This window comes from Peromyscus maniculatus, chromosome 22 (assembly GCF_049852395.1).
Source record: "Peromyscus maniculatus bairdii isolate BWxNUB_F1_BW_parent chromosome 22, HU_Pman_BW_mat_3.1, whole genome shotgun sequence".
NCBI lineage: Eukaryota > Metazoa > Chordata > Mammalia > Rodentia > Cricetidae > Peromyscus > Peromyscus maniculatus.
This window is the reverse complement of record NC_134873.1, coordinates 25,932,665-25,959,924: the sequence shown is the minus strand read 5'-3', so window position 1 is coordinate 25,959,924 and position 27,260 is coordinate 25,932,665. Positions and strand designations below refer to the sequence as shown.

Genomic DNA, 27,260 nt, shown 5'->3' with positions numbered 1-27,260 from the left:
GAGAATCCCACAGATTGTCAAAATGTACGAGTAAAGTGTTAGAAAACATCTTCCATCAGTTCACGATGGTGGCACAGGTCTTCAAATCCAGCACTCAGGAGGCAGTCGATCTGTGAGAGGAGGTCAAGCTGGGCTACGCTGAGCTTTCCAGGCCATTCAGAATTACTTAGTGAGACCCCGACTCAAAAAAGATGACGTCAAAGACTCTTTACTCCTATCATAGAAAAAGCTATTTTCTCTTCACACTAACAGCAAAACTACATAATATTTGAGTAAGTGGAAGGTGTGAACTCACTTAATTCGGACATGTTCTTGTTTGTCCTTCTCTATAGCTTGCTCAAACTGTGCAGCCTCCTGATTGACGGCACTTTCCTGGTCCTGTAAGGCCTGGACTTTCTCTTTCAACCAACATATCCTTCTCTGCCTTTCCAAGCGCTCTGGTTCCAAAGACTGATCAGTGCTAAGGAGCGTAATAAAACAAAAGTAGGAAAATAGGTTAAATAAAATCTAATATTTAAAAGGCATGAGTCACTGTAAATAAACTTTCATAACACCAACATAGAAGATGCACCCCTCCCAGTGCGTATCATTACACAGTGAGGTGACTATGAAATGCCATGTTACTGGACTACCTTTTCTTCAGCTCTTCAATTCTTTTACAAAGCTGTTCGTCATCTTTCTTTAATGCTTTATATTCATTTAAGGAGCGGTTATACAAAACCTAACAAAAAATTAAATGTATTTTAGTAACATGTAGAAATACATACACATTCCATCAAAGCACACCCATGACCATTTTAAACATTTTGTTTTGTTTTTTGAGACAGGGTTTCTCTGTGTAGCCCTGGCTGTCCTGGAACTCGCTCTGTAGACCAGGCTGGCCTCAAACTCACAGAGTTCCGCCTGCCTCTGCCTCCAGAGTGCTGGAATTAAAGGCATACACCATCACCGCCCAGTTGAAACACCATTTTTTAATGACTGAACACAACACTTTTATTTTGATCCAGATAGGAAACCGTTACTTTAAAAAATAGTTAACAGACAAGAAAAACAGTCATTATGCTCGGTAGAGTTTTTTGATATTCTGAGTTAAGAAATTCCCCCACCTCAGCATCATTAAAGGCTCTTGTCCTTGCGATGACATCTGTCTTCAATGCCATACATTCTGGTGCTCGTGCATTTGTCTCTTCACTAATTTTTTCTAGTTTATCTTGAATATCTTTGTACTTTTTTTCTGCATCATTAAGTCTGACCTTTAAGAAAAAAATATTACTCTAGTTATTTTTCTTCAATAACAAGAAAAACATAAAAACATGGACTGGTCACATTCCAACAAAATTAATTTTAAGACATCAGGTAAGGACTAAGTGAGATGACGCAACAGGTAGGGCACCCACTGCCAATCCTGACAACCGAAGTTCAACCTGAGAACCAGTATGCTGAAGAGAACTGACTCCCACCCCCCCCCCTTTAGTTTTTCAAGACAGGGTTTATCAGTGTATTTTGGTGCCTGTCCTGGATCTTGCTCTATAGACCAGGCTGGCCTTGAACTCAACAGAGATCTACCTGGCTCTGCCTCCCAAGTGTTGGGATTAAAGGCGTGTGTCATCGCCGCCCAGCAAGAACTGACTCTCTTAGCTGTTTGACCTTTTGGCATGACCCAAGGCATCTATGGATGCCAGGCTTACATGTGCACGTGCATGTGCAGATACATGCACACACAAACACAAAACAAGTAACTAAATGAGATGAAGCCTTTAAAGTTAAAAGGAAAGATATTAGGCAATCAAACAGTTACATAAAAATACTAACTTTGACCCATTTAATTACCCAATAGACGCTATCCTCTGAGTATACAAACAATGTCTTTAAATGAAAAAGACCATGTAACAGAGAATACAAACAGGATACTAGGTAGAATATATCTAGGTATAATTATGAAAACATAGAAAAAGAAACTATAGGTATGCCAGGAAACATCAGGATGGTTCAAAGAGAAAGAAGCATTTGTGCTGGCAACAGAAAAGGTAGTTAATTAAAGTGTGCCTGGACATAGGCATGTACCACCATTGCCTGGCTAAAAATGGTTTTCAAGCTAACAAAAATTTAAAGTTTGTATAATATACTATTTCTTCAGAAACCTTCTATTCAAATGTCAGTCTACAAACAATAATAAAGTCATGTCAAAAGTGCTGCATAAAAAATGGTAGGAATGGGGATTGGACAGATGGCTCAGCAGTTTAAAAACACTTGGTGTTCTCACACAGGGCCCAGGTCTAATTTCCAACAGAAACATGGCAGCTCAAAACCTTCTGTAACTTCAGTTCAAGGGGATCCAACAACTTCTTCAGGCATCTACAGGCACCAAGCATGTATGTAGGAAAAACACTCATACAAATAAATTTAAAAATTAAAAAGATAAATGGTAGGAAGGACATAACTATAACTGTAAGATACTCCTTACCCTCCAAAAGTTTATAATTTACTATAAAAATATCAAAATGCTTACACAGAAGAAAGCCTTACAGCTTTCTTCATAACAACTAGTTTTTGAAAAAGAGGTGAGCATCTATTACTCAAATTGGGTTTCATATTAGACTGGGGAATATCTCTGAAGCAAAGTTCTTAAAAATTTCCTCTACAACAAGCTGGGAAATAAGGCTAAGAGGATAAACGTATTTGAAGAAAAAAAAATTAGACTATTATGTCAAAAACAAAATTTGAGTTGAGAGTGGTTGCTGTGAAATAATCCTTTTGTACACTGTGAAGATCTGTTACTCGGATTGTTTAATAAAAAGCTGATTGGCCACTAGCCAGGCAGGAAGTATAGGCAGGACAACCAAACTAAGGATGCTGGGGTGAAGAAGGCAGAGTCAAAGGGTCACTAGCCAGACACAGAATGAGCCGGACACACAAAATGGAACAGAGGTAAAAACTTCAGGGGCAGCACACAGAACAGAAATGGGTTAAGTTGTAAGAGCTAGTTAGTAATAAGGCTGAGCTATTGGCCAAGTATTTGTAATTAATATAAGCCTCTGTGTGGGTACTTGGAACTGGTGGCCAGGAAAGAAAACTCCATCTACAAGTGGTGGCAAGGGTTGAATTTCCATTTATTACCTGAAGAGGGAGTGAGAAACCTTGCCCAGAGATCGCAAAGCAAATACGCTATTTGCTTCCATAGATGGATTAACAACAGAAGACTTAAAAGTAAAGACATCTGTTGTCTTAAAGACAGACAAGAAGCAGTAAGCTGGGGAAGATCACATCCTAAACTATCACTATGCTTGGGGGCAGAAATTCCTTAAGCAAAGGAGAATAAACTACTAAGACATTAGTAATCCACAAGGACACACACAGTAGGATGAGGAAGGCCATCTTATAAAGCACTGCTTCTTAAAGTGAACTGTACCCATGTGACAGCATATAATGGAATGACCAAAAAGGAAAGGAAAATCAAATCCATAATGAATTCAAGGTGTTCCTGTAGTACTTGCCCATGCTGTATCATGCACCTTCACTGCATGCAGCCTTGGTTGTGAACACAGTATGAGCACTCTGCACTGTATACACCATTATGTCACATAACAGTAACAAACCTGCCCAAAACACACCTCTGCTCAGGTCTCAGAGTTTTATGTTATGAACTGCACTTTTTATTATATATAGAAAGTTAGAGTAACATAATGGCTTAATTAAGGAGAACAAGGGCTTTTAATATTTTCCTACCATCATTCTATAGCTTGTATCAAATTATTCTATCTGGATTATTACTGTGTTAGGATGTTTGCTTTTAAAAACTGCTCTGAGTTTCTAACTCCAGTTTCATAAACACAAAAAAACATCAAAACATTACTTAAACCCAGCATGGTGGCACACACCTTTAATCCTAGCACTCAGGAGACAGAGGCAGAAAGATTTCTGAGGGCAGCCTGGTCTACAGAGCGAGTTCCAGGATAGCCAGGGGTACACAGAGAAATCCTGTTTCCAAAAGCAAAATAATGCTTAAAAAATTCCTCCTTGAGATTAAAATAGAATTTCCAACAATTTCTGAAATGAGCCTAAAAGCCTTCTGTTACTTGGTACTCATAGTGTACTTTGTACTACGTATTTATATAAAGTGGCATTCTCAGCACTGACAATTATAAAACTAAGACATCAGCTCTGAAAAAGACATTAAAGACACTGTATGTTGCACAGTATCAAATACTGAGCTAAAGATTTAATTCTTTATATTAAAAAAATGTACACCCATCTTATTAGTATATAAATTTGCATTAGTCTTTAAAGTAAAATTATATGTTCACCAAAGAATTATGTTAAAATAAATTCCTTTGTCAGGCAGTGATGGTGCATACCTTTAATCCTAGCCCTCAGGAGGCAGAGACAAGAGGATCTCTGAGTGTAAAGCCAGTCTGGTCTAGTTCTAGGACAGAGAGAAACCCTGTCTAAAAAAACAAACTGAAATTCCTTTATGATTTAGTATCAGTAAATGTTTGATTTACAAACACATTTATGTACCTACATGCAGGTGATAAAGGGGTGGGAGTGGAGCGGTTTTAAGAAGCTCTACCTATAAAGATCAAAGGAGCTGAATTCCACCTTGAGCATGACCACGCAGGAAGCTCTATGGAGCAGCTGCACAGCCTGTGAATACACTAAAACCACAGAACTACACTTGACCAGACCTAACAAGTTATCAAACGCTACCAATGGGAAATCCAGATTCCTGATCATGAGTCATAGGACCCTAAAAGTTTCTCTAGGCAGTTCTCGTTTCTAATTCCTTCATGTACTAATACTTAACTTGAAGGTGGATCAACTTGACAGTTATTTCGGAACCTCCCTATTTCTCAAGGGTTCTATGTTTCAATTCCTTAACAAGGTCCTATTGTCCACATGCATGAGAAGTCAGGAGCCAAGTCTCAGACAGGATTATTACAGACAAATACAGTTCTGTTTCAAACAGTTGCAGCTGCTACACAGTCTTTCAAGTTTAACAGATTTAAGTACGGATAACACACAGGTGGTCTGTGGGTCAAAACCAGTACCAGCAATCTCATGACCTAACTACATCCTTGTAAGAAGAGCCCCTAAGTACCTGCTGTTCTTCCATCTTCCTGTCAAGTTTGGCAGCACGTTCTTCACCAATTTTGATGTTATCTCGAATAGCATTCAATTGTTTTTCAATTTCATTGACCTGAAATACAATCACATACAAAATTATTACAAAGAACAGTTACAAAGTCTGTGAAAGTGACAAATGAATATAGATGAATAAAGTGAAAATTACCACTGCCCAAGCCATTTCATGTTTCAAATACTCTAAATTAGTCTTCATTGTACTTAAACCAGCAATATTTTGAAAACGTTCCTCTTTCTCCAAACACTGGCGCTTTAGTTCAGTAAGTCGCTTAAAAGAAAAACAGATATTTTTACAAACAGAAGGAAACATTTTGTGAATATGTTATTTAAAACAAGGCCTAAAATGGTACTACACAAAAGCTTGTTAGAAAATGACTTCATTAAAGTAAAAGACTTTAGTGAAGGGTTATTCTAATTATTCTCCCCCCCCCCCCTCGGAGCTGAGGACTGAACCCAGAGCCTTGCACTTGCTAGGCAAGAGCTCTACCACTGAGCTAAATTCCCAACCCCTAATTATACTTATCAATAAAAATTCAGGGGTCAGGTAAGAGTAAGAGCACAAAAGATCAGAGAAGCAGAGAAGCCACCAGTCCTCTCTACCCTGCTCCATTCCTCCAAAAAGGCCAAGACCTCAATTCGCCCTGCCTTACTACTTCCTGTCCTATCTATCTGGTCCTCCAAAAACCTCCGTGGTTAATTTTGGTCAGCTAGTGGATAGCAACGCCCTCTGACTCCAAGCAAGTTTTATTTGTCAGAACATGATCAAAATATCACACAATACTTTAGTCTTTTGGTACGGTGGTGCTAAGTACAATAATTTTGCTAATCTCTGCACTATAAAAATGATCAAATATTACGAGCAAAGGATTATAGGTTCAAGACCACACAAGTCTTCAAGCTTCCTTTTCATTTCCCGCTTAAGTCCCTATCTAAACATCCCTATCTCTTAATTCTCCTAATCTTCAGATAAAGCATAACAAGTACCCAAAAACTATTCAAGATACCAGAAAGAGAAGGAATTGATTCCCCCAAATCAAACAAGTCCTAATTCTCTTTTAATAATAAATGAAACAAATACAAAAGATCATGTCATTAGAATAAGTTATTCCGGGGCTCCCAGACCTCATGTTCTTTACACCTGTGTGGACAGTCCCCTTCAGTCATTTTCTGTATTCAACCAAGCCCCGCTGTAATCTTACTTTGATTCCCTATCTAATCCAATTTACCTTCCCTCTGCTAAAATTCCTTCAATCTATTACCAATCCTTCCAACTTACTACTTTCCCTGCCTCCTCCTTTTTCCTCCCTGCCTTTGCCCTCAGAGCTTGTACCAGTCAGCAGATGGAAACACTCAACAATTCTCAACATTCGTACTACAAACCTAAAGTAGCTATCTGCAGGGACTGCTGAAGAACAGAGGTGGCCTGGTTATCTAAAAGGTCGTCTCCGACCCTACAGTTTCATTTCTCCTTTCTCACCAAGTTTCATGAAAACTATCTCAATCTGCTCCATTTCCTAACTCCTGTTTTTCTCACTACTGAAACCTGCCCCTGCCATAAACACCCATGAAGACTCTGCAACTTAACAGAGAGAGAAGTTCTGTCAACTTTTACATCGCTCAGCCATGACCACTTCCTTCTCAAATCTCTCTTCCCTTGTCTTACATGGCTCCCATGACCCCTTCTCATAGTTCAGGCTTGGGTCTGCCTTTCCTCCTCTCCTAGTGATCTACATAAAATATTTTACATATTTGGACTCAAAATGTTATCAAGATCTGATTTTACTCCTGTATTTCTAATTCATATAATCAACTTCCTATTTGATAATCCCATTAAGACAACATAAAAGCCACTCAAAATTTTAAAACAGAATGAAACAGGGCATGATTGGTAGAAGTTATTTAAAAATTAAAGACTCAAGTAATTTGCCAGGTGGCCAAAATGTTAACATATGATTTGACAGCAGCTAACAAGCCACTGGCTGCTTAAAAAAAATGTTAATATCTTGCTGATATGATGAGACATCTACTATAAACGCATACTATGTTTACAACACCTTGCAGTTTGTACCCAACAAAATAAATGTTATATTAACATTTTAAACTACTTATAGTGAGAATTGATGATACCTTGTACAACCAATTAGTTATACAAGGGATAGGAAATAAAAGACACAGCCTTATCTTCTCGTTTAGTCTAACAGAGGAAAGACATACATATCCATTATTACAAAACAAAATTACAGCTATTCAATGCCTAACTATAGAAATTTAATTTAGCGGGTAGCTGTTCCAGCTTTGACCTTGAAGCACCGCCTCAGTGAGGCAGCCAGTAACTGCCAAGCCTGCCACCTATGACCTGCCCCTGGGGCATGGCTGAGATGGGAGCCCTTAAGACCTGAGATTCATCCCTGCTGACCCTCATGGTTCCTCATGATCCTGGATACTGGATGGCAGACCAAGTCAGGGTTCTTCAGAGAACCCTGCTGGACTGCACCTCACCTGTTCTGGATCCTATAACCAACACCTTTACTGGCTGTAAGTTATCCCAAAATAAACCTCCTTTTAACTACATGGAGTTGCCTTGTTAAATCACCACATTAATTAAATGTCATATAATTCAGTGTGCTAGAAAAAAAATGCCATTTGTTTAAAGAAGACAGATTTATTATACACAGGAATGTAATTTTGATACTTTTACCTTAAGCAATCTAGGAGCTGAGCTCATCTCAAAAAGATTTACAGTATTTACAAACCTCTTCTCCTTGATTTATCTGCTCCTTTGTTCTTTCTTTTGTTTCCATAATATATGAATAATCTTCCTTCATCTGCTCAAGCTGGGTTGCTTTCATAAAGAACTACATCAACAAAAAGAAAAATACACTTAGGACTTTGTAGGCTTTTCTGTGCAAAAAAAGGGGGGGAGCAATTTTAGCTCCCAAAACTTTTAAACCAATTATATAAAAGGCATTAAAAATGTAAGCACATATATATAAACACAGGGAACAAACTTTATTTTACATTAAAATTACTGAACACGCTATATCCATATCTACACAGTCAACTGTAAAAGCTCTTAATACCCCATGAAAGAAATACCTCTAAGCATGAAAATAATACAACTTGGAAATTTAAAAAATTCCTTCATTTTTCACAAATTCTATTTTCAAAGTAAAAATGGCATTGTATTCCTATCTTTGATCTTAATGCATCTAAAATTTCTAAACTAGGAAGAATCAACACTCATTCAGAAGACTACATACTAAGTTTTAGAATTAATTAATTCCTTAGCTTTAAAGTTTTAAATGGTTTAAAGTTTGTATTAGGATATATGTGGCCAATTTTTCATTCCACTGTATTTTCTTAAAGGTTATTTGAAAAAATAATGTATTCTCTTAAAATGAAAAAAATGAACTACCAAAAATTATACTTATATCTTACTTGGCAATGTTTAAATCTACTTTACAATATTACTTTAAGTGGGTGACTCTGAAGGGAAAAAGAAAATCTCAGTACCCATTATCTGAGTAAATTTCTATGTATCTGAAAGCATGACCTTAGGTTTATATTTAGTTTATTCTCTTACTTTGTATTTGTCGCCCTCATTTTTGGACTGTAAGAACTGCTTGCTCATCTCTTGTGTTAAAACAGAAACTGGATTGTCCACCTGAAACAAATTATTTTTAAAGGGTATTAAAAAGTATTTTATTTTAATGCTTTAAACTAAACTATACATTATAAATGACCAGTGGTCAATCAAGAAAGTTAAGCTTTAGTCAAAGCTTACAGCATTAGGACTAAAATACAAAAAGCAATATTACACATTTACACAAGATAATGCTTCATAATAGAACAATACCAAAATACATTGTAGCCATATTTAGCATTCTCCTACAGGAGGTACTCAAGAAGCCTCGCATGTGCTTTTACTGGGGTTTTCAGGAGCTAGGGAAATGGCTAAGTGGGTAAAACACTTGCTATGTACCCATGAGAACTCAAGTTCAGACCCCTAGTCAGGAATAGCAGTCAATTTTAGCCCTAGAATTTAGGGGACAGAGACAAAGGATCCCCAGGATGAGCTGGCTAGCTAGACTAGCAAGAATTGGTGAGCTCCAGGCACAGTGAGAGAATCTGATTGAATAAAGTGACAAACAACTGAAGATACCCAATGTCAACTTTGGTCCCCCACATAAGCACTCACACATGTGTACATGCATACCACAAACGCACACACACACTCAAAGGAAAAAAAAATAGGCTTTCACTTTCATAGGTTACTACCTAATGTCACCAACATCAAAGGACAATATAGGTAAATACATAGCATGTGAGTCAGCTTTCCTACATTCTTACTTGAACTCTGTCCTTACACGATTATGCAGCCTTGGACAAGTCACTGAGCTTCAGTACACAAAGTTCAGCCCAGTTACCTGTTTTCAGAACCATGACAGCAAGTACTGTTTTTTCACACCAGCGCTTTAAGATTTCTCATGTCTTTATAACTTTGTGAAGACAATATAAAAACCAATGGAAACATAATCTTGTTTAACATTTGGAGCACAAGTCATTTTAAATAAGCTATAACTTAAACAAAAGAACAACTGGCAACCAGAATGTATAAGGTGAAAAGGTTTTAAATACATATTCTTCTTTAAAAGATTCAGGGTGCTTATTATTTAATAACAACTATGGTACTACAAACAAAGCAATTTATGATGCTAAAAATACTCACAGGTTAATTACACATGACTAGTATAACAAAGAAACTGAAACTTTTCATTTTTAACATTAAAACGACAACTATTGAATTTTTAAGTAAAACAATGATTTTAAAAACACCCCCTCCTTTAAGTAAATGCTGGTGCTTTTTATTGCTTTAAAAAGTGTTTACAGTTCAGTGTGGTGATGTTCATCTTTAACTCTAGCACTTGGGAGGGGAGGCAGACAAGGATCTCAGACAGCCTGATCTACATAGTGAGTTCCAGGTCAGCCAGAGCTACACAGTGAGTCCTTATTTCAAAGAGAAAGAAGAAAAAGAGGAAGGGAGCAGAAATATGTTTCACAATGCTTCCCTAGACCTTAATTATATCTGTCTTCTTAAAAATAAGACCTGGTACTACTGTCAGACACCTGGCCACCAACCTCGGATTAGCAGCACCACCAAAGTTCATATCATTGATTAGTTATGAAATGGGCCTGTGATTCCCTATACAGCATGGATATTTTATAGCATTATTAAAATACATTTTAACAAGATATTCTAGACTATGCTAATAAAACCAATGCAACTACAAATGGAGCACACATATTCTTCAATTTACCATGAAGTCATCTTATTTACTTATACACATGCCACAGGCAAAAAAAAAAAAAAAAAAAAAATCACACCAATAAAATGATACTTTCATTAATTAATCTGAAAAATAAATTTAGCAATTACCTGGATGTTAAAATGATCAAGAATTGCAATCAGTTCTTCTTTCTTAGTAGAAACCACGGTGCCTGGTTATAAAAATACAAAGACCAGACTCCTCATGAAATACAGGGGAAATGTACAATTATCTATAAAATGCAAATATTAAGCAGCTATTGTCAGGCCAACAACAACAACAACAAAATACTAGCAAATTCTTGTAGTTTCAGGGTAACACATAAGTCATTACACAAACAGAGAGTAGGAAAAACTCCACAAGCAGTAACAGTGCATGTGTCTTCCTATGGGTCCCAGTCAATATGTTCTCCATAACTGAACACTTAGCTCCTCCTTCACGCCCTTTCCTACCTTCTGCTAGCTCTAAGCTGTAGAAATAGGGAAGAAAGGAAACCTACAGCTGAAAACAGAATGACACAGCGACTTCAAATTAATTCTGTTCAACATGGTGTTGACTTTACGTTCTTCTGCAACAACTAAGTCTAATACACACATGTACCTATATATGTGTGTGTGCATGTGTGTCTCTACCTCTACAACCAAGCAGGTTACAAAGTGAGGCTTCAAGAGACTAGGAGGATAGCACAGGGACAATCATAAGAACTTTCAAGCATTGACTAATATTTTATAAGAAATGATAAAAAAAAAAATCAACAAACCTTTTTCACTTTTTAGTTTGTAAGATCGACTTCCGTCCACACTAATGTGCTGCTGTACAACTATCGAGTCACCGTACACATTTGCCCTGAAGGCATCATCTCCTCTGTTCCTTAATGTTATTGAGATGTCTGCTGAGCTGAAACAATGAGGTTAACCTGAGTTACATGATGGCACAATGCAATACGTTAGATTACAGCAATTTTCAAATCCCGCTAAGCAATCTGCTTAACATGTTAGAAGATTAGCTAAGGGTCATAGTCTATCACATAATGTTAAAGACACTCACTGTGTCAGACGGAAAAATAAACCTGAGAAGCTTCCTCAAAAATTGACTATTGTATGATTAACACTAATAACGTTATTTGGAGATAACATTAAAGTTTTATTTCAAGTTACGTTTTATAGTTTAGCACAAGAATCATATATAATTGACATTATACTTCCTGACAACTGTGAATTACATACTCAGAGATCACACTGACAAAAGGGGTTTTTTCCCATCTGAGACAAGGTCTCAGCATGTAACCCCTGGCTGGCCTGCAGCCTGCTATAAAGGCTGCTATTGCTTATTCCCCTCTGAAACCTCTGTAAGATCCAGCTGTACAGCACTTTCTTAATTGATTAGTGACTGATGGGAAAGGGCCCAGGAAATTGTGGATGGTACCATTCCTAAACTGGTAGTAATGGGTTCTGTAAGAAAGCAGGCTGATTAAGTTATGATTAAGTACTTCCACAATGTAGTCCTTCATTGAAGAAGTCAGGGCAGGAACTCAAACAGGACAGGGACCTAGAGACAAGAGCTGATGCAGAGGCCATGCAGGGGTGCTGCTTACCAGCTTGCTCCTCATTTTTAAGTTGCACTAAATGTGTTCTGCACTGGTATGGCTATGAGCCTATAGGAGCCAGAGAGTGGAATTTGGTGTTCTGAATGAGACCGACCCCCAAACTCATGTCTGAATACTTGGTCCCCAGTCTGAGAAACTGTCTGGGAAGGATTACACAGTATGGCCTTGTTGGAGGAAGTGTGTCACTGAAGAAGGCACTGAGGAGTTAAATGATTTGTGTGGTTCCTGGTGCTATCTCAGCCTCCTATCTGGGGATCAAGATGTGAGGAGCTCTTAGCTCTTGCTGCCACCATGCCTTTGCTCGACCATTAGGCTCCACCCTCTGAAACCACAGCCACTAAAATGCTTTCTTTTGTAAGTTGCCTTGGTCATGGTGGGTTTTTTGTTCGTTTGGTTTTTTGTTTGTTTTTTGTTTTGTTTTGTTTTGTTTTTTGGTTTTTCAAGACAGGGTTTCTGTGTAGCTTTGCACCTTTCCTGGAACTCACTTGGTAGCCCAGGCTGACCTCGAACTCAGAGATCCACCTGGCTCTGCCTCCTGAGTGCTGGGATTAAAGGCGTGTGCCACCAACACCTGGCTTGATTTTGGTTTTTTTGAGACAGGATTTCTTTGTGTAGCTCTGGCTGTCCTGGAACTCACTTTGTAGACCAGGTCTTGACCTCACAGAGATTCGCCTGTGTCTGTGATTTGCCTGTATCTGTCTCCTCAGGGTTGGGATTAAAGACATGTACCACCACCTGACAATCATGGTGTTTTATCACAGCAGTAAATAACTAAGATGTGTATGTGCATGTGTGTATAAAAAGATATATATTAAAAATCAATCTTATTTGCCATTAAAATAAAAATTGGCAGAAAAACATGTTGGTAAAAAGGCATTATATTTGTCACTGTCTGACACATAAAAGCAGGCAGTGTTTCCTGATTTATGTGAGCATCTGATAAAATACTAATGCCGCCGGGCGTTGGTGGCGCACGCCTTTAATCCCAGCACTCGGGAGGCAGAGGCAGGCGGATCTCTGTGAGTTCGAGGCCAGCCTGGGCTACCAAGTGAGCTCCAGGAAAGGCGCAAAGCTACACAGAGAAACCCTGTCTCGAAAAACCAAAAAAAAAAAAAAAAAAAAAAAAAATACTAATGCCATCTCATATAAAACTTTTTTAATAAAATGAAATTATTGCCAAATCCACAAGACATTTACAGGAAATGCAGGAAAATAGTCAAGATGAGCTTCTCTGTGCTCCACAGGTGTGACAGGAGATATACTCAGCATTTGCTGTATTTACTCCCCATCCTCCTCTTCCCAAGATGGACTTAGCCACCTATCAGTCTCCATCTCCATCTCCAAAAATTAGGCTAAATATATACAAGTCTGCATGGAACCACCAGACTCTTACAATTCAAGTTCAGGAAAATAAGCCTACACTTGAGTTAAGACTCCACAAATGTGAATTACATAGTTTGGTTAAAGACATCTTAGTGACCCCTAATTAACAGTAAGGAAAGCTGGGTGAGAAATAGAGAAAAAACACTGTATCATCTTTGCTACACTTCTGTAAATCTCAAAGTTTTCTTAATTCCAATTTCAACATGACCAAGTCAAGAAATGATTGTTCATTAGAGCTATGGTTTGGAGGTCTCAACAGCGAAACCAATCTGTGAGATGAGGAGGCCTGCAGAGAGAAGCATGAGCTCTAGGCAAATGAGCCTAACTGATGACAAAAGGCCACAGACCCCCAGTCACTGACTGAATCAGAGACAAAACTCACTTCTTCACACACACACACACACACACACACACACACACACACACACACGTATTAGTAACTCTGCACACATGGAGTCTGAGTGGCCAAGACTCTAAAACAAGGAATAAGAAACAGAACACAAATTCCACAGGTGAAAGTCACATACTCCGTTACCACAAAGAAACAGGGAAAGAAGCTCACACACAGTAAAACAGAACCAACCAAGAGAAGAGACTGGCAGACTGGCGGTGGTGGCGCACCTTTAATCCTGGCACTCAGGAGGCAGAGACAGGCAGATCTCTGAGTTCGAGGCCAACCTGGTCAACAAATGCAGTTCCAGGAGAGCCAGAGCTACCCGGAGAAGCCCTGTCTCAAAAACAAACAAGGACAGGAGAGGTGACAGAGGAGAACCAAAGAAGGAACTACAAAGACACACACAAAGAAACAGCTGGACAAAAAGGAACCTACGTCTGAAATAACAATGAGTACTTCTAAATTAATGGCCCAACTGTTTTATTACTCTTAGCTATCTACTTCTCAAGGACTGCTCTACCTGCCTGCCGAGGTAATACACCAGTATCTTCTAATAGAGCAGTGGTTCTCAACCTTCCTAACACTGGAACCCTTTAAATACCATACAATTATTTTCATTGCTACTTCATAACTGTAATTTTGCTACTGTCACAAATTGTAAAGATCTATGTTTTCCAGTGGTCTTAGGTAACCTCTGTGAAAGGGTTGTTCAACCCCCAAAGTGGTCTCAACCCACAGGTTAAGAACGGATATAAGAAAAGTTCAATTAAAATTTCTAATGTACCATGCTCTTACACTTTCAATATCAATTACATTTTTTTCACTTACCTGCCACTACAAAAGGAAAAAAGGAAAACTGAAACTAGAAAAAAAAGTTAAGTTTTATTAGTTAAAGTACAAACCCTAAGCAGAACTCCAATGCTTTAGAGCAGCTATTCTACCTACATAGTCATAAAACTGTGTAGAATTTGTGACTGAGTGTTTGACTGGCTTCCTTCAACTAGCCAAGCAACGTTTTATTAAATACTCCAACTGCTCGCCCCAATTTGGGAAGTCCTGGGACCCAAGCATAAATTTCTGAGACAACTACAGTTGAAAAACTACTCACTTACACAATAGCTGATTTTCAAGGATAATTGCCTTAAAAGGGAATATGTATCTATCTTAAAGCACCAAAGCGGAGGTAATAACAGCAAATGATAATTTGTTTTGGGAAACCAAGTCTTAACTACACATAGCCCTAGCTGGCCTGGAATCACCACCAGTCCAGACTGGCTTGGAAATAGAGCAAACATCACCTCTCTTGTCTCCCCAGTGCCAAGATTACAGGTATGGGCCACAATGTAGCTTTAGTAACCTTTCTTTAAATAGAGCTAAAAGAAGAGCCTCTAAAACCAAGTTGCTAGGCAGAACTGTTGGTACATGGTCTCTGTGAATTTGAGGCTTGCCTGGTCCACACAGCAAGTTCCAGCCAGCCAGGGCTACACAGTGAGAGCCTGTCTCAAAAACAAACAACCTCACCAAGAGTTCTCCTTTTGTCTTCCATCCCCTCTGAAACATTTAGTATCCATCAAACTGTCTTTGCTTTTTAGTGACTCGTATTTCTGCGGAATGGGCTGCTCCACTGAGGATTTCAAGTCTACCTTACTATACTATACCTATAGCTGAAATCTATACACTTGTCCCATAGTAGCCTGGTCTGTCAAACTGGCATGATCTTGAGGTTTTCCAAAAGATATGTTTAGAGAAGGCCAAGTGAAATATTTGTTGGGACAGAATTCCAGTAAGTAAAAACAAAAACTATACTAGAAAACTGTCTTCAAATACTTTTTTTCTAAGCCAAGTATAAGAAATGACTTCCTGTGTAACCTTTCTTCTCATGTATCAACTGGGAATCCTGGATTAAGATTTCTAAGTTCCTCAGCAATATGCAAGAAACTAGCATTCTTCATTTGTATCATATTCCTACTCTACTTTTAAGTATTAAAATAAAGAGAAAAATGGAGAGAAAACCAAACAGAAAAAAATCTGTCTCGTGTTCTGTCATGTATTAGCATCAACTATCAAAGTTTCCAACAGATAGAATCAACATCTACACACTGTAAGAGAATGTAACAAAAGCTGGGCATTATTATGAGAAACTGAGACCCCTGTAGAGGGTATCTTGGGTAGTGTCAAAAACAAGAGGAACTGGAGTGCTGCTCAGCAGACAGTCTGTGTCTAACAGAAGGTAAGCAAAGGAAGGAAGAGCAGGAAGAGGGAGGACAGCCCCAGCCTGACTCCCCCAAAAAAGGGCTGTTAGCGGGCAAAGGGCTCCAACAGCAGTCATCTAAAATTAGACAACTGATACAGTTATTTATATGAAAGCAATGTCTGACAGAAATATGAATGTAGCCAGACACGACTCAACATAACTACAATTCCAGCACTGGGATAGCAGAGGTAAAAGGATAGAAGTTCAAGACCAGCCTCTGCTATATAACAAGTCAAAGGACAGCCTATGCTACAAAGTATCCTGTTTCAATAAAAATATTTAAAAAGAGAAGAATGAATGTTAAACCGCCAGGCAGTACTATGACTGCTCCTCAAGAGTCCAGACAGTAGACTTGTGACTGTGGTCCTAAAATCACATTCACTGAGGAAGAGAAACAGAGCCAGAGATAGGATACTTTTCTAGAAGTCACAGAAAGCCTAAAGAAATTCTCAGCGGAACAAGTTGGCAATCACTGACTTTGCTCTCGTCCCTACCACGGTAGTATGACTGCTGATACCAAGTTTAGGCCAAAACCCACAAAGGTATAATATTTATAAATAATTGTTTAAAAAATATATAAATTTGCCACTGCCGTTTTCCATAAAAGTAACAGGTATAATTAAGCGGGCAGTGCACAGTACCGGTAACACAGGCTATCTGCCTAGATGATAACAGGAGCGGAAGGCCATGTGGGCAACAAGGCAGGACAAAGGCTACCGGATGACACCTCTCCCTGGAGAGGCCGCTCTCCAGGCTCTAAAGCATGCTTCTTACTAGAGAGCAAGAGCTCGGCGCACGACACTTACTTCTGTCCAGCTTTCACAAAACCTTTCAAAGAGGATCCTCTGTTAGTAGCAACTGCTTTTCCACCAAGACCAACTATGAGAGCGGTGAGTACAGCACTCTTTCCACCTAAAGAAACACAGTGAAAACTCATGAAGAGGAAATGCTGACTTGATAACGTTATTCAAAAAGATGCTGAATTTGTCCCAACCTGAAGTGAACTGTTATAAATTCAATTTATCATTTTCTTCCAGTGCTAAGGCGGTAAATCAAGAAAAGTTTCACATCAAGGACTACCTCACTATCACCAGTAGGAAAAAACTCGACAACTCAGTTACCAAATTTGTACCCACAATAAGGAAGGAGGAAATGGTCATTACCCTATCAACTGGAAACTCAGTCTATCATCTTGGTGCATCAAACTACCAATTGCATTTACATAGGTAATTAATTTTCATAATTTGCCATTACATTCTCATTTAATTATGGATACTCCTTTCATCGTAAATTTTTAGGCACAGAAACTTTAAAATAGCTCTCAAATGAAAGAAATTCCACATGGGAAGGCATATTAAATAGAAAAAAAGGAAAATCACATATTTGTAATTTAATATTTTGACAATTTTTAATTTAATATTCTTAAATTTTAGTATTTGACCTTTAATTTTAGTATTCATTTTTCTAGCTCTTTTATGTTTAATTTTTGAAGTATAATTCTTTTTATTCTAAAAGATATAAAACATCAAAAACTCCACTTTGAAAATCTCTTAGCAATTCACAGATACAGTAACCATTTTCTGAATTTCACCATCTACCAATCAATTAACGACAACAGTTTGTTATCTTCTACAACATACCACCAAATTAGCCAACAGAAATTAATGGTTATCTTGATTTAGTTCCTGGAATGCCTTTCAAGTTCTTACTCTTTTTTCTTTACTACGAGGTATAATGCTTTAGTTAATTCACCTTTATTAAGTTTTATAAAAGAAACCATTCAAATTTCTCACATCTTGAGAATCCATGATTCTTTCCTTCTTATACTTTGGACCCTCCCTGTACAATCCTTTTCTCCGTTCATTCTCCTGCTTCCCTGAATGACAGACAGAGGCAGCAACAATAAAGAAAGGGACTATGGAGCTACACAGATCTAACTTCCTTGTCTAGTACTGTCACTAGGTGGTAGACTGTACACTATCTCAGTCACCCAACACCTGGCTTGTCTACCATCAACTGCCACAATGGAGCTCGTCTGTCACAACAATCTTGCCACCCATGTTAACCCATCACTCAAATTTTTTTAACTGACTACCCACTGTCAACTGAATAAAACTCTCAAGTCTTTATCAAGCCTTTAGGACCCTCAACAGTACTATATACAATATAACTCTCCACCATATTCTGCCCTTTCCCACCATGTTCCATATGATACAACATGAAGTTAAACCCCCTTCTCCATATATATATCCTCTATCCTCTGAACATCTGAGAATGAGCCAACTGTGCCTAGAACATCTCAGCTTCTTGCCAAAATGAGTCTTAAGAAATCTCTAAATTTCATCCAAGTACCAGCAAAAATACAATCTCATAAAAACTACTGATCACAACAATGGATTGTCAGTTCCATTTTTTGGATTTCTAAGGCACTTCATCTGTGCCCTATCTAGTGTTTACACCAGGCTGCTGTGGTGCCTTTATACTGAGGAGATAGAAGGCCCCTTGGGCCCAGCAGTTTGAGGCAAGCCTGAGCAAAATAACTGAGATTCTATCTTAAGAATAATGAAGGGGAAAAAAAAAGGAAGCAGAAAGGAATGATGTATGGACCTATGGAAGAAGAAAGAAAGAGATGGTATAGTGGTTAAGAGCACTTGCTGCTCTTAGCTAGGACCTAGGTTCAGTTCCCAACACCTGGCTCACAACCATCTGTAACTTCAGTTCCAGGGGCTTCAAAGCCATCTTCTGACCTCAGAGGGCAATGCATGTATATGGTCCACATACATGCATGCAGGCAAATATTCATACACATAAAAATAAATAAATCTACAAGACAACAGAAAAGGAAGGAAATGTTTATACCTACTAAATAACATATCTGAAATTAATGCAGTATTTCCTTGAAGTGTAAACTGAAAAAATACTGGGAAGCCACAAAGTTTAGACCCAAATATTTATCAGCATTAACAGTCAGCTATTTGAAAAAGCTCATGCACTGTCATCACAAAGTAGAGTATAAAGAGGGCAAAGGCACTTACTTCCATTATTGCCAACAACGAAGTTGACATTAGAACCAAATTTAAAAGGTCCAAGCATTGAATGGCACATGAAGTTTCTTAGCTGAATGCTCTCAATTATTCCAACTTCTGCTGCAGTCTATTAACAACAAAGAAATTGAGGATAACAAAAAATTTCAATCTCTCTAATCCACTAATTACAAATACCCAAGCATCTGACAGATTAGCAGTATTTATCAATGAAAAGCTGTACCAAGTGAGCAACAATAACTTTAATGAGCATCAGTAAATAAAATAGAATTTTTTTTTTTAGGTTATCAGTAATTCTACACACTATCTGCCCAAGGTTTGACCATGGAATTCATTCTCTGCCATGGCACTCCATTTTCATAATAAAGAATTCAAAGAGCATTGTACAGATGCCTTTCTTCTGACAGTCTGTCTCAGGTGCTTACAAGAGTCAAATGACTTTTAGCAATGTAAAAAGAATGTAGGATTTGCTCAGGAGTGGTGCTGCACAACTTTAATCCTAGCACTGAGGAGGCAGAGGCAGTCAATCTCTGTGAGTTCTAGGCCAGCCTGGTCTACAGAGCAAGTTCCAGGACAGCCAGGTCTATATAAAGAAACCCTGTCTCTAGAGGAAAAAGGATTCCCAAATCTGTAAGCAGAAAAAGCTCCCAAATTAAAAATAAATGTCAGGATTAATATTATTAAATGGTTTGATCAGTATTTGGCCAATAAATAGTACTCACTTGCACCCCATAGATATTAAGTACCAGAATAAACCAACCAGAATTTTGTCAGTCCTAATATTTTAGAGACCATTTTAATGTGATCAGCAATTTTAATGGGTTCTTTAGAAGCTCCATCTCAATTCTAGCCACACACCTTATTAAAAAGCAGAAAATATTTACATCATTGCACAAATAGATTATCAGGTATTCAAGAATTTCTATAAATTTTTACTTTGTGGTAACTGAAAAGTCACATGCAATTATTAAGAAATGAGACCCTATGTACTCTTCATGCAACTCCTGACAACTCAAAAATTTTAAGAAGGCATGCTATCTCAGGTAAGACACGACACTGACAGTCTAGATACATGTGTCACCCTCACAGGCTATCCCTTACGTTGTAAGGATCACAATCACCATCACATTCCTCTCAACCCACATCAACCATTTGTCCACTAATCTGTTCTTTATTTCTGTAAATGTTATTCCAAGAATGTCAAATAAATGGACGTAGGCAAAACATAATCTTTGGAGACTGGCTTTTTAACTCAGCTTAATTGTCACAGCTAAGCAGTATTTCATGGAATGGATGTACCACAGGATCCTCAGCAAATCACATGTGGACTTATTTTGAATTTAACTTGTTGTGAATAAAGCTACTAAAAATATACTATGCTTTGTACTAAAATAAATCTTCATTTCTTGGGAACAAATGCTAGGTTATATTGCAATTTTATATTGTTTTTCACAGAAACAAACTTTCCATAGTGGTGGTAACAACTTAACATTTCCATCAGCAACGTATAAATGATTCATGCATTTTTTTTTGTTGTTTGTTTGGTTTTTCAAGACAGGGCTTCTCTGTGTAGCTTCTGCGCCTTTCCTAGAGCTCACTCCGTAGCCCAGGCTGACCTCGAACTCACAGAGATCCGCCTGCCTCTGCCTCCCGAGTGCTGGGATTAAGGGCGTGTGCCACCACCGCCCGGCCAATTCAATGCATTCTTGCCACCTGGTGATATCACTATTTTATACTTTATCATTCTGATGAGTATGCAATGATATCTCAGATATAAATGTGAAGGACAATTATATCTCCTTATTCTTTTAAAGTGCATAGGGGGTCAAGTCAGTAACTGCGGCCTCTATTCTATTCACGACATTGGCAATTTATGTCTTCTTGTTTCCCTATTGGTCTTACTACAGGTTTGTTAATTTTATTTAAAGATTTAGTTATTTGACCTGTTATTTTCTTTAAGTTTTCTAATTATTAACAACTTCAAAATCTGAAGCTATTTTTGCCCAGCTCTTTAAAATGCTTATGCTTTCTCAAGGCTACAAATTATGACCAGGCTACAAATTATCATTAAAAACGATATACAAAATGGCCATGAGAAACAAACCATTTGAAATTTTGGAATTCTGTGCTTACCAAAGTAGAGGTTCCATTAGTGAAAGAAATTGTACATTCATCCTCATCTCCATCTTTATCAAAATCTTCCAGTTCTTCTTGTCTTGGCCTTTTAGCATTTTCAGGAGAGCAGAAATTGTCTTCCTTTCTTTTGGCCATCAGATCTGAACAAATTTTTACAGTAACATAATATAAGCCAATGATAGCATATAAAGACTATTCAATAAACAACGAACAAAATGAATCACAGAAAACTCCTTTAATTTTAAGGAAAAAGAACCTTCAAAAAGAAAGGCACCTCTACTGATGCTGTTAGTCCCTCAAGACCTGAGCTGGACCTCTAGTTTCCAGCCAGGTAAGAAAGTCATTTCACAGTGTCTTAAAAGAACAAACCCACCCTCACCAGGATCATACGGATCGGCTAATTTTTACCTCCTAATTATTCATGGCTATAAATCGATAAGAGCCTAGCTGTATATCTTCTTCCCAAACACAATAAAGAGAAAAATATTTTATTGGTAAAATGGTGTCTTCTAGTTTCCAATTAGTAGTCAGGACACACTCCCTCCTGAAACTATTACAACATTGAACTTTTATAACTTATAAAGTAATATTAATCAAATAAGCTAATTTTTACATTATTTCCCAAAGGAACCCATTTTGAAGCAGCGATACCTCACACTAGTAGTTTCCCTGTTCCCTGGATAGTAGTGCATTTCCAATCGTCATAAACCAAGTATTAAAAAATACACTAGACACTGCCCTTGCTAGTCATGAACTGTAAAAAACAAAGTTAGAGCAGTGGGGACATACATAAGATGATTTGTAGACTTGATGTTCAGAGCGCAGTCCAAAGATCAGAAAGCGGTGTCTGTGTACCTTGGGAACTGCACAAATACCCCCAGTCCTGGGCTGCATGTCAGAGCATGTGAATAGGACCCTTAGTAAGAGTTCAAGTGACACAAAAGCAGTTTTATACAATTTGAGAACTGGTAAATCACACTTCCTAAAGAACTCGGACTTTGTGCAACTCTGACATCAAGTATCTTTAATAAAAGATACATTAGCATCCAAAAAAAATTTAACCCAAACTAATACCTTTCCAGGGAATATTATCATTAATCACAACTGTATCATATTAGCATCTTTATCTGAAATAGTTTAATTTTGGGGTTTTTTTGTTTTGTTTTTTTGAGATAGGGTTTCTCTGTCTAACAGTTTTAGTTGTCCTGCAACTCTCTTTGTAGACCAGGCTGACCTTAAACTCACTGAGATCCGCCTGCCTCTACCTCTCAAGTGCTGGGATTAAAGGCGTGTGCCACCACTGCCTGGCACAAATAGTTTAATATTTATCTCAAATCTCTTACAGAAGCCAGCACTTCAAAACCAAATACCTTTTTTTTCTAATCACTTAACCACAAGAATCAATTTATGTTAGTTTTAGTCTGTGGCTAATTTAAATTCCCCAAATACCACCAGGTCATTATTTTCTGGCAACACCTTCTGTCTCCTCCACTCTCTATTCCTTTACCAATTCTTTAGTAATAATTTATAAATTACTAAAGAGAGACATTGTTTTTATTAATGATTAATAGACGATCTGACAGAAAGCACTCAGAAATAGTATGGTTGACTTTAGTACTCATCATTAGAAAGCAGTCTGGCAAATAAAACTGGGGTGAGGCAGGTACACGAGGCTAAGTGTGATGAACTCACAATGTATACTCGTCTACACTACACAAAAGATACTACACTCAAATACTTCATAATGAAGCTGCTTTTTATTTGCTGGTATAGCCTGGGATTTGGAATCTGCTAGGTTGCCAAGGCAACTTACATCTGAGAGATAGAGAAGGATCCTCCTAACTTAAATAGGAATCATTTTGAGATTTAAAGATGACTGACTTCCAAAAAACATGTATGAATGTCCTGAGTGTGAGATATAGGCAATAAATAGTAAAACCATTATTACTAACAAGATAAAAGATACAACAGATACAAGAAAGGGAAAGGTTCCTCTGAGAGCTTGAGTATACTGAAAGAGCAGTATCATTTTACTTCATTATCTACAATTTTTAAAATTTTGGTTGTTTTGGTTTGTGTGTGTGTGTGTTTGTTTAAAACAAGGCCTAGCTATATAGCCCAGGCTGTCCTGGAACTTGGGTGCTGGGATTATAGGTGTGTGCCACAGCCTTTAAAATAAGTAAATAAATAAATTCAGAATAGTATCACCTCTTCTCTTTTACGAAGTAAAATTTCAAAGCAGGAACAATGAAGAACATCCAAAAGAAAGTTAGTTTAAAAGAAAAATCAGTAACTAAGGGCTTAATGCAGCATTTAGATACATATGAAATTTTACTGGGATCCTACAAGTTTTAGCAGGATTATAAAATTTTGACTCGTGAGCTTTTATATATAACTCATACTTCCAATTAATGGTAAAGTAGAGATTAAAAGCAGTGTCCAGCATAACAGAATTAGACTTACTTAATTCTAGAACTATTAGAACTAAACATTTTTATGTAAACATAAATACCACTAGTCTGAGGCATTAGTGATGGATTCAGATATCTGCTCTGAACTGTGTTTACCACATCCCTAATTGTACTCTTCCCATCTACAAGACACATTCACTCTACATTAAACCATCTTAATGTATTGAATTAATTGAGCAGTGTTTGGAATATACTACAAAATCAAATGAGGCTAACTAGATAATACAGTAAAACATTTTAAGTCCAAACACCAACAAATCCAAGGCCAGCAGAAACTGGGAAGCCCTCTACTTTTGGTATTGTATTGGTATAATACAATTTGAAAACTCAAATTTGAGTTGAAACCGTATCATAATCTGGGATACACTAATAATGCCAAAGCAGACAGTTTCTAATAAAATTCTAAACAAAAACTAGAGCAGGATCAGGGATGAATGGGGAGTGGTCAAACCAAACAGTTAAAAAGACTTAAGTCCAACTGAGTAGAATTAACATTTGTAGAGTAACCTATGGTTAGTCCTGGATTAAACTATACACTTTGATCTCTTTATATAAATCATGCTCTTATTTTGCAAAATGGGAAACTAAGGCTCAAATGTAAGACTTCAACTTATGTAGCACCAACTTAGTCACTAGATGCAGACAGTCGCTGGCAGTGCAGATTCAAATCCAGGTTTCCCAAATGAAAGTCAAACCGCTTATGTCCAGGTTCCTACTGGCATAAACTGAGTTTAGCCAACACGTGAGTCACACTCAGTGACTGACAATCTGTTGTCTTCTTGTGTGCCTCTCAAAAAAAAAACGAGAAAAAGAATTCTATCCTAAAGTGTTCTTCTAAATGTTCCTAAGGGCTTGCTTCATGAAGACTCATTTTCTCACTTAATGCTATCCAACACTATAAACAGACAGTAGATCTGTCAAGAGGAAAGGATGATAAATTTGTTTGGTTTGCAAACACTTGAATTTGAAGGGCTCCAAGAGTAGACTCTGAGATACTCTGCAATAGAAATCAATCTACAAGTGGAGGAAAGAAAATTACATCAAGTAGTTTGAATTTGGAGACCAAGAAAAGCATGCAGATTGGGAAAGGACATAACTAATTTAACTTGCAAATTTAAAGACACACACACACACACACACACACACACACAGTACAACTGACCACACTAGGCCCTCAGTCACCTGGACTTGCTGGTGACATTTAAGTATGTAAAACGGGCTGGAAAGGTGGCTCAGAGGTGAAGAGCACTGACTCTTCTCCCAGCAACTACATGGAAGCTTCCAACTGTCTAACACCTCGGTGGGCACCAGGCATGTATGTGGTGCGCAGACATACATGCCAGCAAAACATCCATACATATGAATAATAAAAATTTTTAAAGTATTTCTAATATAATGCATATACTATTACAGTAAACTTTTTAGTTATTTATTATTTCTTGAAAGTAGTCAACTACTTTTGGGGGAGTCACTGAAAATTGGATCCAGGGTCCCTCCATGTTAAAGTAGCAATCGACCACTGAACGGTACTCCTAGACTATCAACTACATCTTGGATTGACTGTCCTAACAATTAAAATGGCAGTCAAGATTCAGGCAAGTTTTACATAAAATTCTAGTTTTGGCACTTAGTAAAACAAAACTTTGGGGAATAAAATTTCCTTTACACTAGCATTCAATATGCTGTTTATAATGGCTTTTTATTGAGCTCAATAATGAAAACTTTATACTGAATTAATCTCTCAGGAATCCTGTGACTTAGAACTGAGAAGTAAAGAGGTGGAATTACTCTTCAAAAAGTCTTATTACCTGCCTTGTGTGGAACAAAAACATGTTTTTAAGCAATTACAAGTGGTCCCTAAACTTACTACACACACTCAGAAAATGATTTTTGTTTTTGGACAGTCTTCCTCTGTAGCCTGAACTAGCCTGGAACTCACTATACATACCAAATTTTCCTCTAACTCTCCAACTCACCTCAGCTCCTACTAAGAACTGAGACAGGCCTGAGCCACCATCCCCAGCTCAGAAAAATAATTTTTCTTTGAGACAGGGCCTCGTGTAACCCAAGCTGGCTTCAAGCTTGCAATGTAGCAGAGGACCTTTCCATGCTCCTGCTTCCACCTCCTGGATGCTAGGATCACATGCCTGCACCACCACAGAATTTTATGTGTTGCTGAGGACTGAACTCGGGGGTTCTGGGCTTGCTAGGCAAGCAAGCTACCATCAGCACTACCTGCCTCAGTTCCCAGGAAAATAATTACGAGCATAGATTTCGACACTAAGAAAAAGATCATTTCCACATGCTAACTGGATGAGTCTAAGAGTTCATCATCCACACCTCCCCTAAAACTAGCTGCTGGCCACTGCAGATTTTATTAGACATTTTTAAAGAATCCAGCAGCCTTCTAAGTGTCAGGGAATATGGACTTTTCTAACTTGGAATAGACATCTCGGAAGAGCTCGAAACGCAAGCTTGGTCTTCCTTTTTACCCATTAACTATAAAGTTAATAAGTAAAGCAAGTATAAGGTAAGCGCTCACGTAACTTGTCTTCAGGCTTTTAAATGTCAATTCGCTGTTCTTTCTAGGGATCAGGAGTCTTACCTCACGCCCTATTCTCCTGGAGTCCTTTCTCTACCCCTCAGGTCCTGTTTTCTAGCGCTGCCGATCGAGATTTCCCTCCAATTCCACAGTCACCAAGGGCAAGAAACGCCACCCAAACCTTTCAAGCGCCGACGATCTCCTCTTCGCCTGGACCACCCCCGCGGCGTTTAGGGGGAAACGGGATTTAACGACCAGTTCAGATTTCGGCGGCATCTCCAGTCGCCCCCCACCCCAGCCCACCCCACCCCCCAGCACGGTGGTGCCTGCGCATGGAGTCCCCTGCTCCGACCGCCGGCCCCTGCTCAGCCCGGACCCGACCTCTGCGGCTGCCCGCCAACGCCCGGGCCGCCTGGGGACGCGCGAGGGCGGGCCGGCGCCCACGGCCAAGTTTCCCGATGCGGGGAGCGGGTGTCGTCCCCCCCACCCCGGCCGAGGGCGCGAAGGTTCCCCCGCCGCGGCCCGCGCGCAGGCCCGACCCCGCTCAGCACCCGCAGCCCGCAGCTCCCAGGAGGGCCGAGGGCGGGAGGCCGGGCGGCCGAGGCACGGGGGCTGCCGGGGCGTGGAGAGGGAGGAAGCGCGCGCCCTCGCTCTACCTCCAACAAGTCGCGGTCGCCCCGGGGGAAAAGGAGTCGGCGCGGCTGTCACGACGCGAAGGCCAACCTCAGGGCGTCCGACCTCGGCTCCCGCTCGCCGGTCCCCCCCACCACCGCCAAGCTGGGCGCACCCCGGTGCGCCCGAGAAGCAGGAGGCGGGAGCCCCGCAGCCAGGCGCCCGCCGCGGGACGGTCCGCGCCTGCGCCCCGCCCCTCCCCGCCCCCCCGGACTCCGCCCGCGCCTGCGCGCTCCGGGCCTCTCGAGGCCGCTCGGGTGGGCCGGAGGGAACCGGAAGTGCGCTCAGC

General features: G+C 39.0%; 1 protein-coding gene across 7 annotated transcripts in view; it reads right to left on the bottom strand.

The window, feature by feature from the left end:
* The window catches only part of Smc6 (structural maintenance of chromosomes 6), a 60,953-nt gene extending 33,785 nt beyond the window's left edge, over window positions 1–27,168 (bottom strand). For 2 of the 7 annotated variants that reach the window (XR_013047435.1, XM_076559667.1), the window contains exons 1-13: window positions 26,956–27,157; window positions 21,284–21,426; window positions 19,142–19,259; window positions 16,913–17,018; window positions 11,230–11,366; window positions 10,580–10,641; window positions 8,726–8,806; window positions 7,896–7,997; window positions 5,291–5,410; window positions 5,099–5,197; window positions 1,107–1,253; window positions 633–721; window positions 296–460 (exon numbers count right to left, since the gene is read on the bottom strand). Coding sequence is in view for 6 of the 7 variants with exons in the window: in XM_076559667.1 (XP_076415782.1) it covers window positions 296–460; window positions 633–721; window positions 1,107–1,253; window positions 5,099–5,197; window positions 5,291–5,410; window positions 7,896–7,997; window positions 8,726–8,806; window positions 10,580–10,641; window positions 11,230–11,366; window positions 16,913–17,018; window positions 19,142–19,259; window positions 21,284–21,421 (1,364 nt within the window). In the remaining variant the exon portion in view is untranslated. Of the gene's footprint in view, window positions 1–295; window positions 461–632; window positions 722–1,106; window positions 1,254–5,098; window positions 5,198–5,290; window positions 5,411–7,895; window positions 7,998–8,725; window positions 8,807–10,579; window positions 10,642–11,229; window positions 11,367–16,912; window positions 17,019–19,141; window positions 19,260–21,283; window positions 21,427–26,362; window positions 26,714–26,955 lie in introns of those variants that run through there. The other 5 variants (XM_076559668.1, XM_076559665.1, XM_076559663.1 and 2 more) reach the window with 5 other exon arrangements.
* Between the last annotated feature and the right edge of the window lie 92 nt (window positions 27,169–27,260).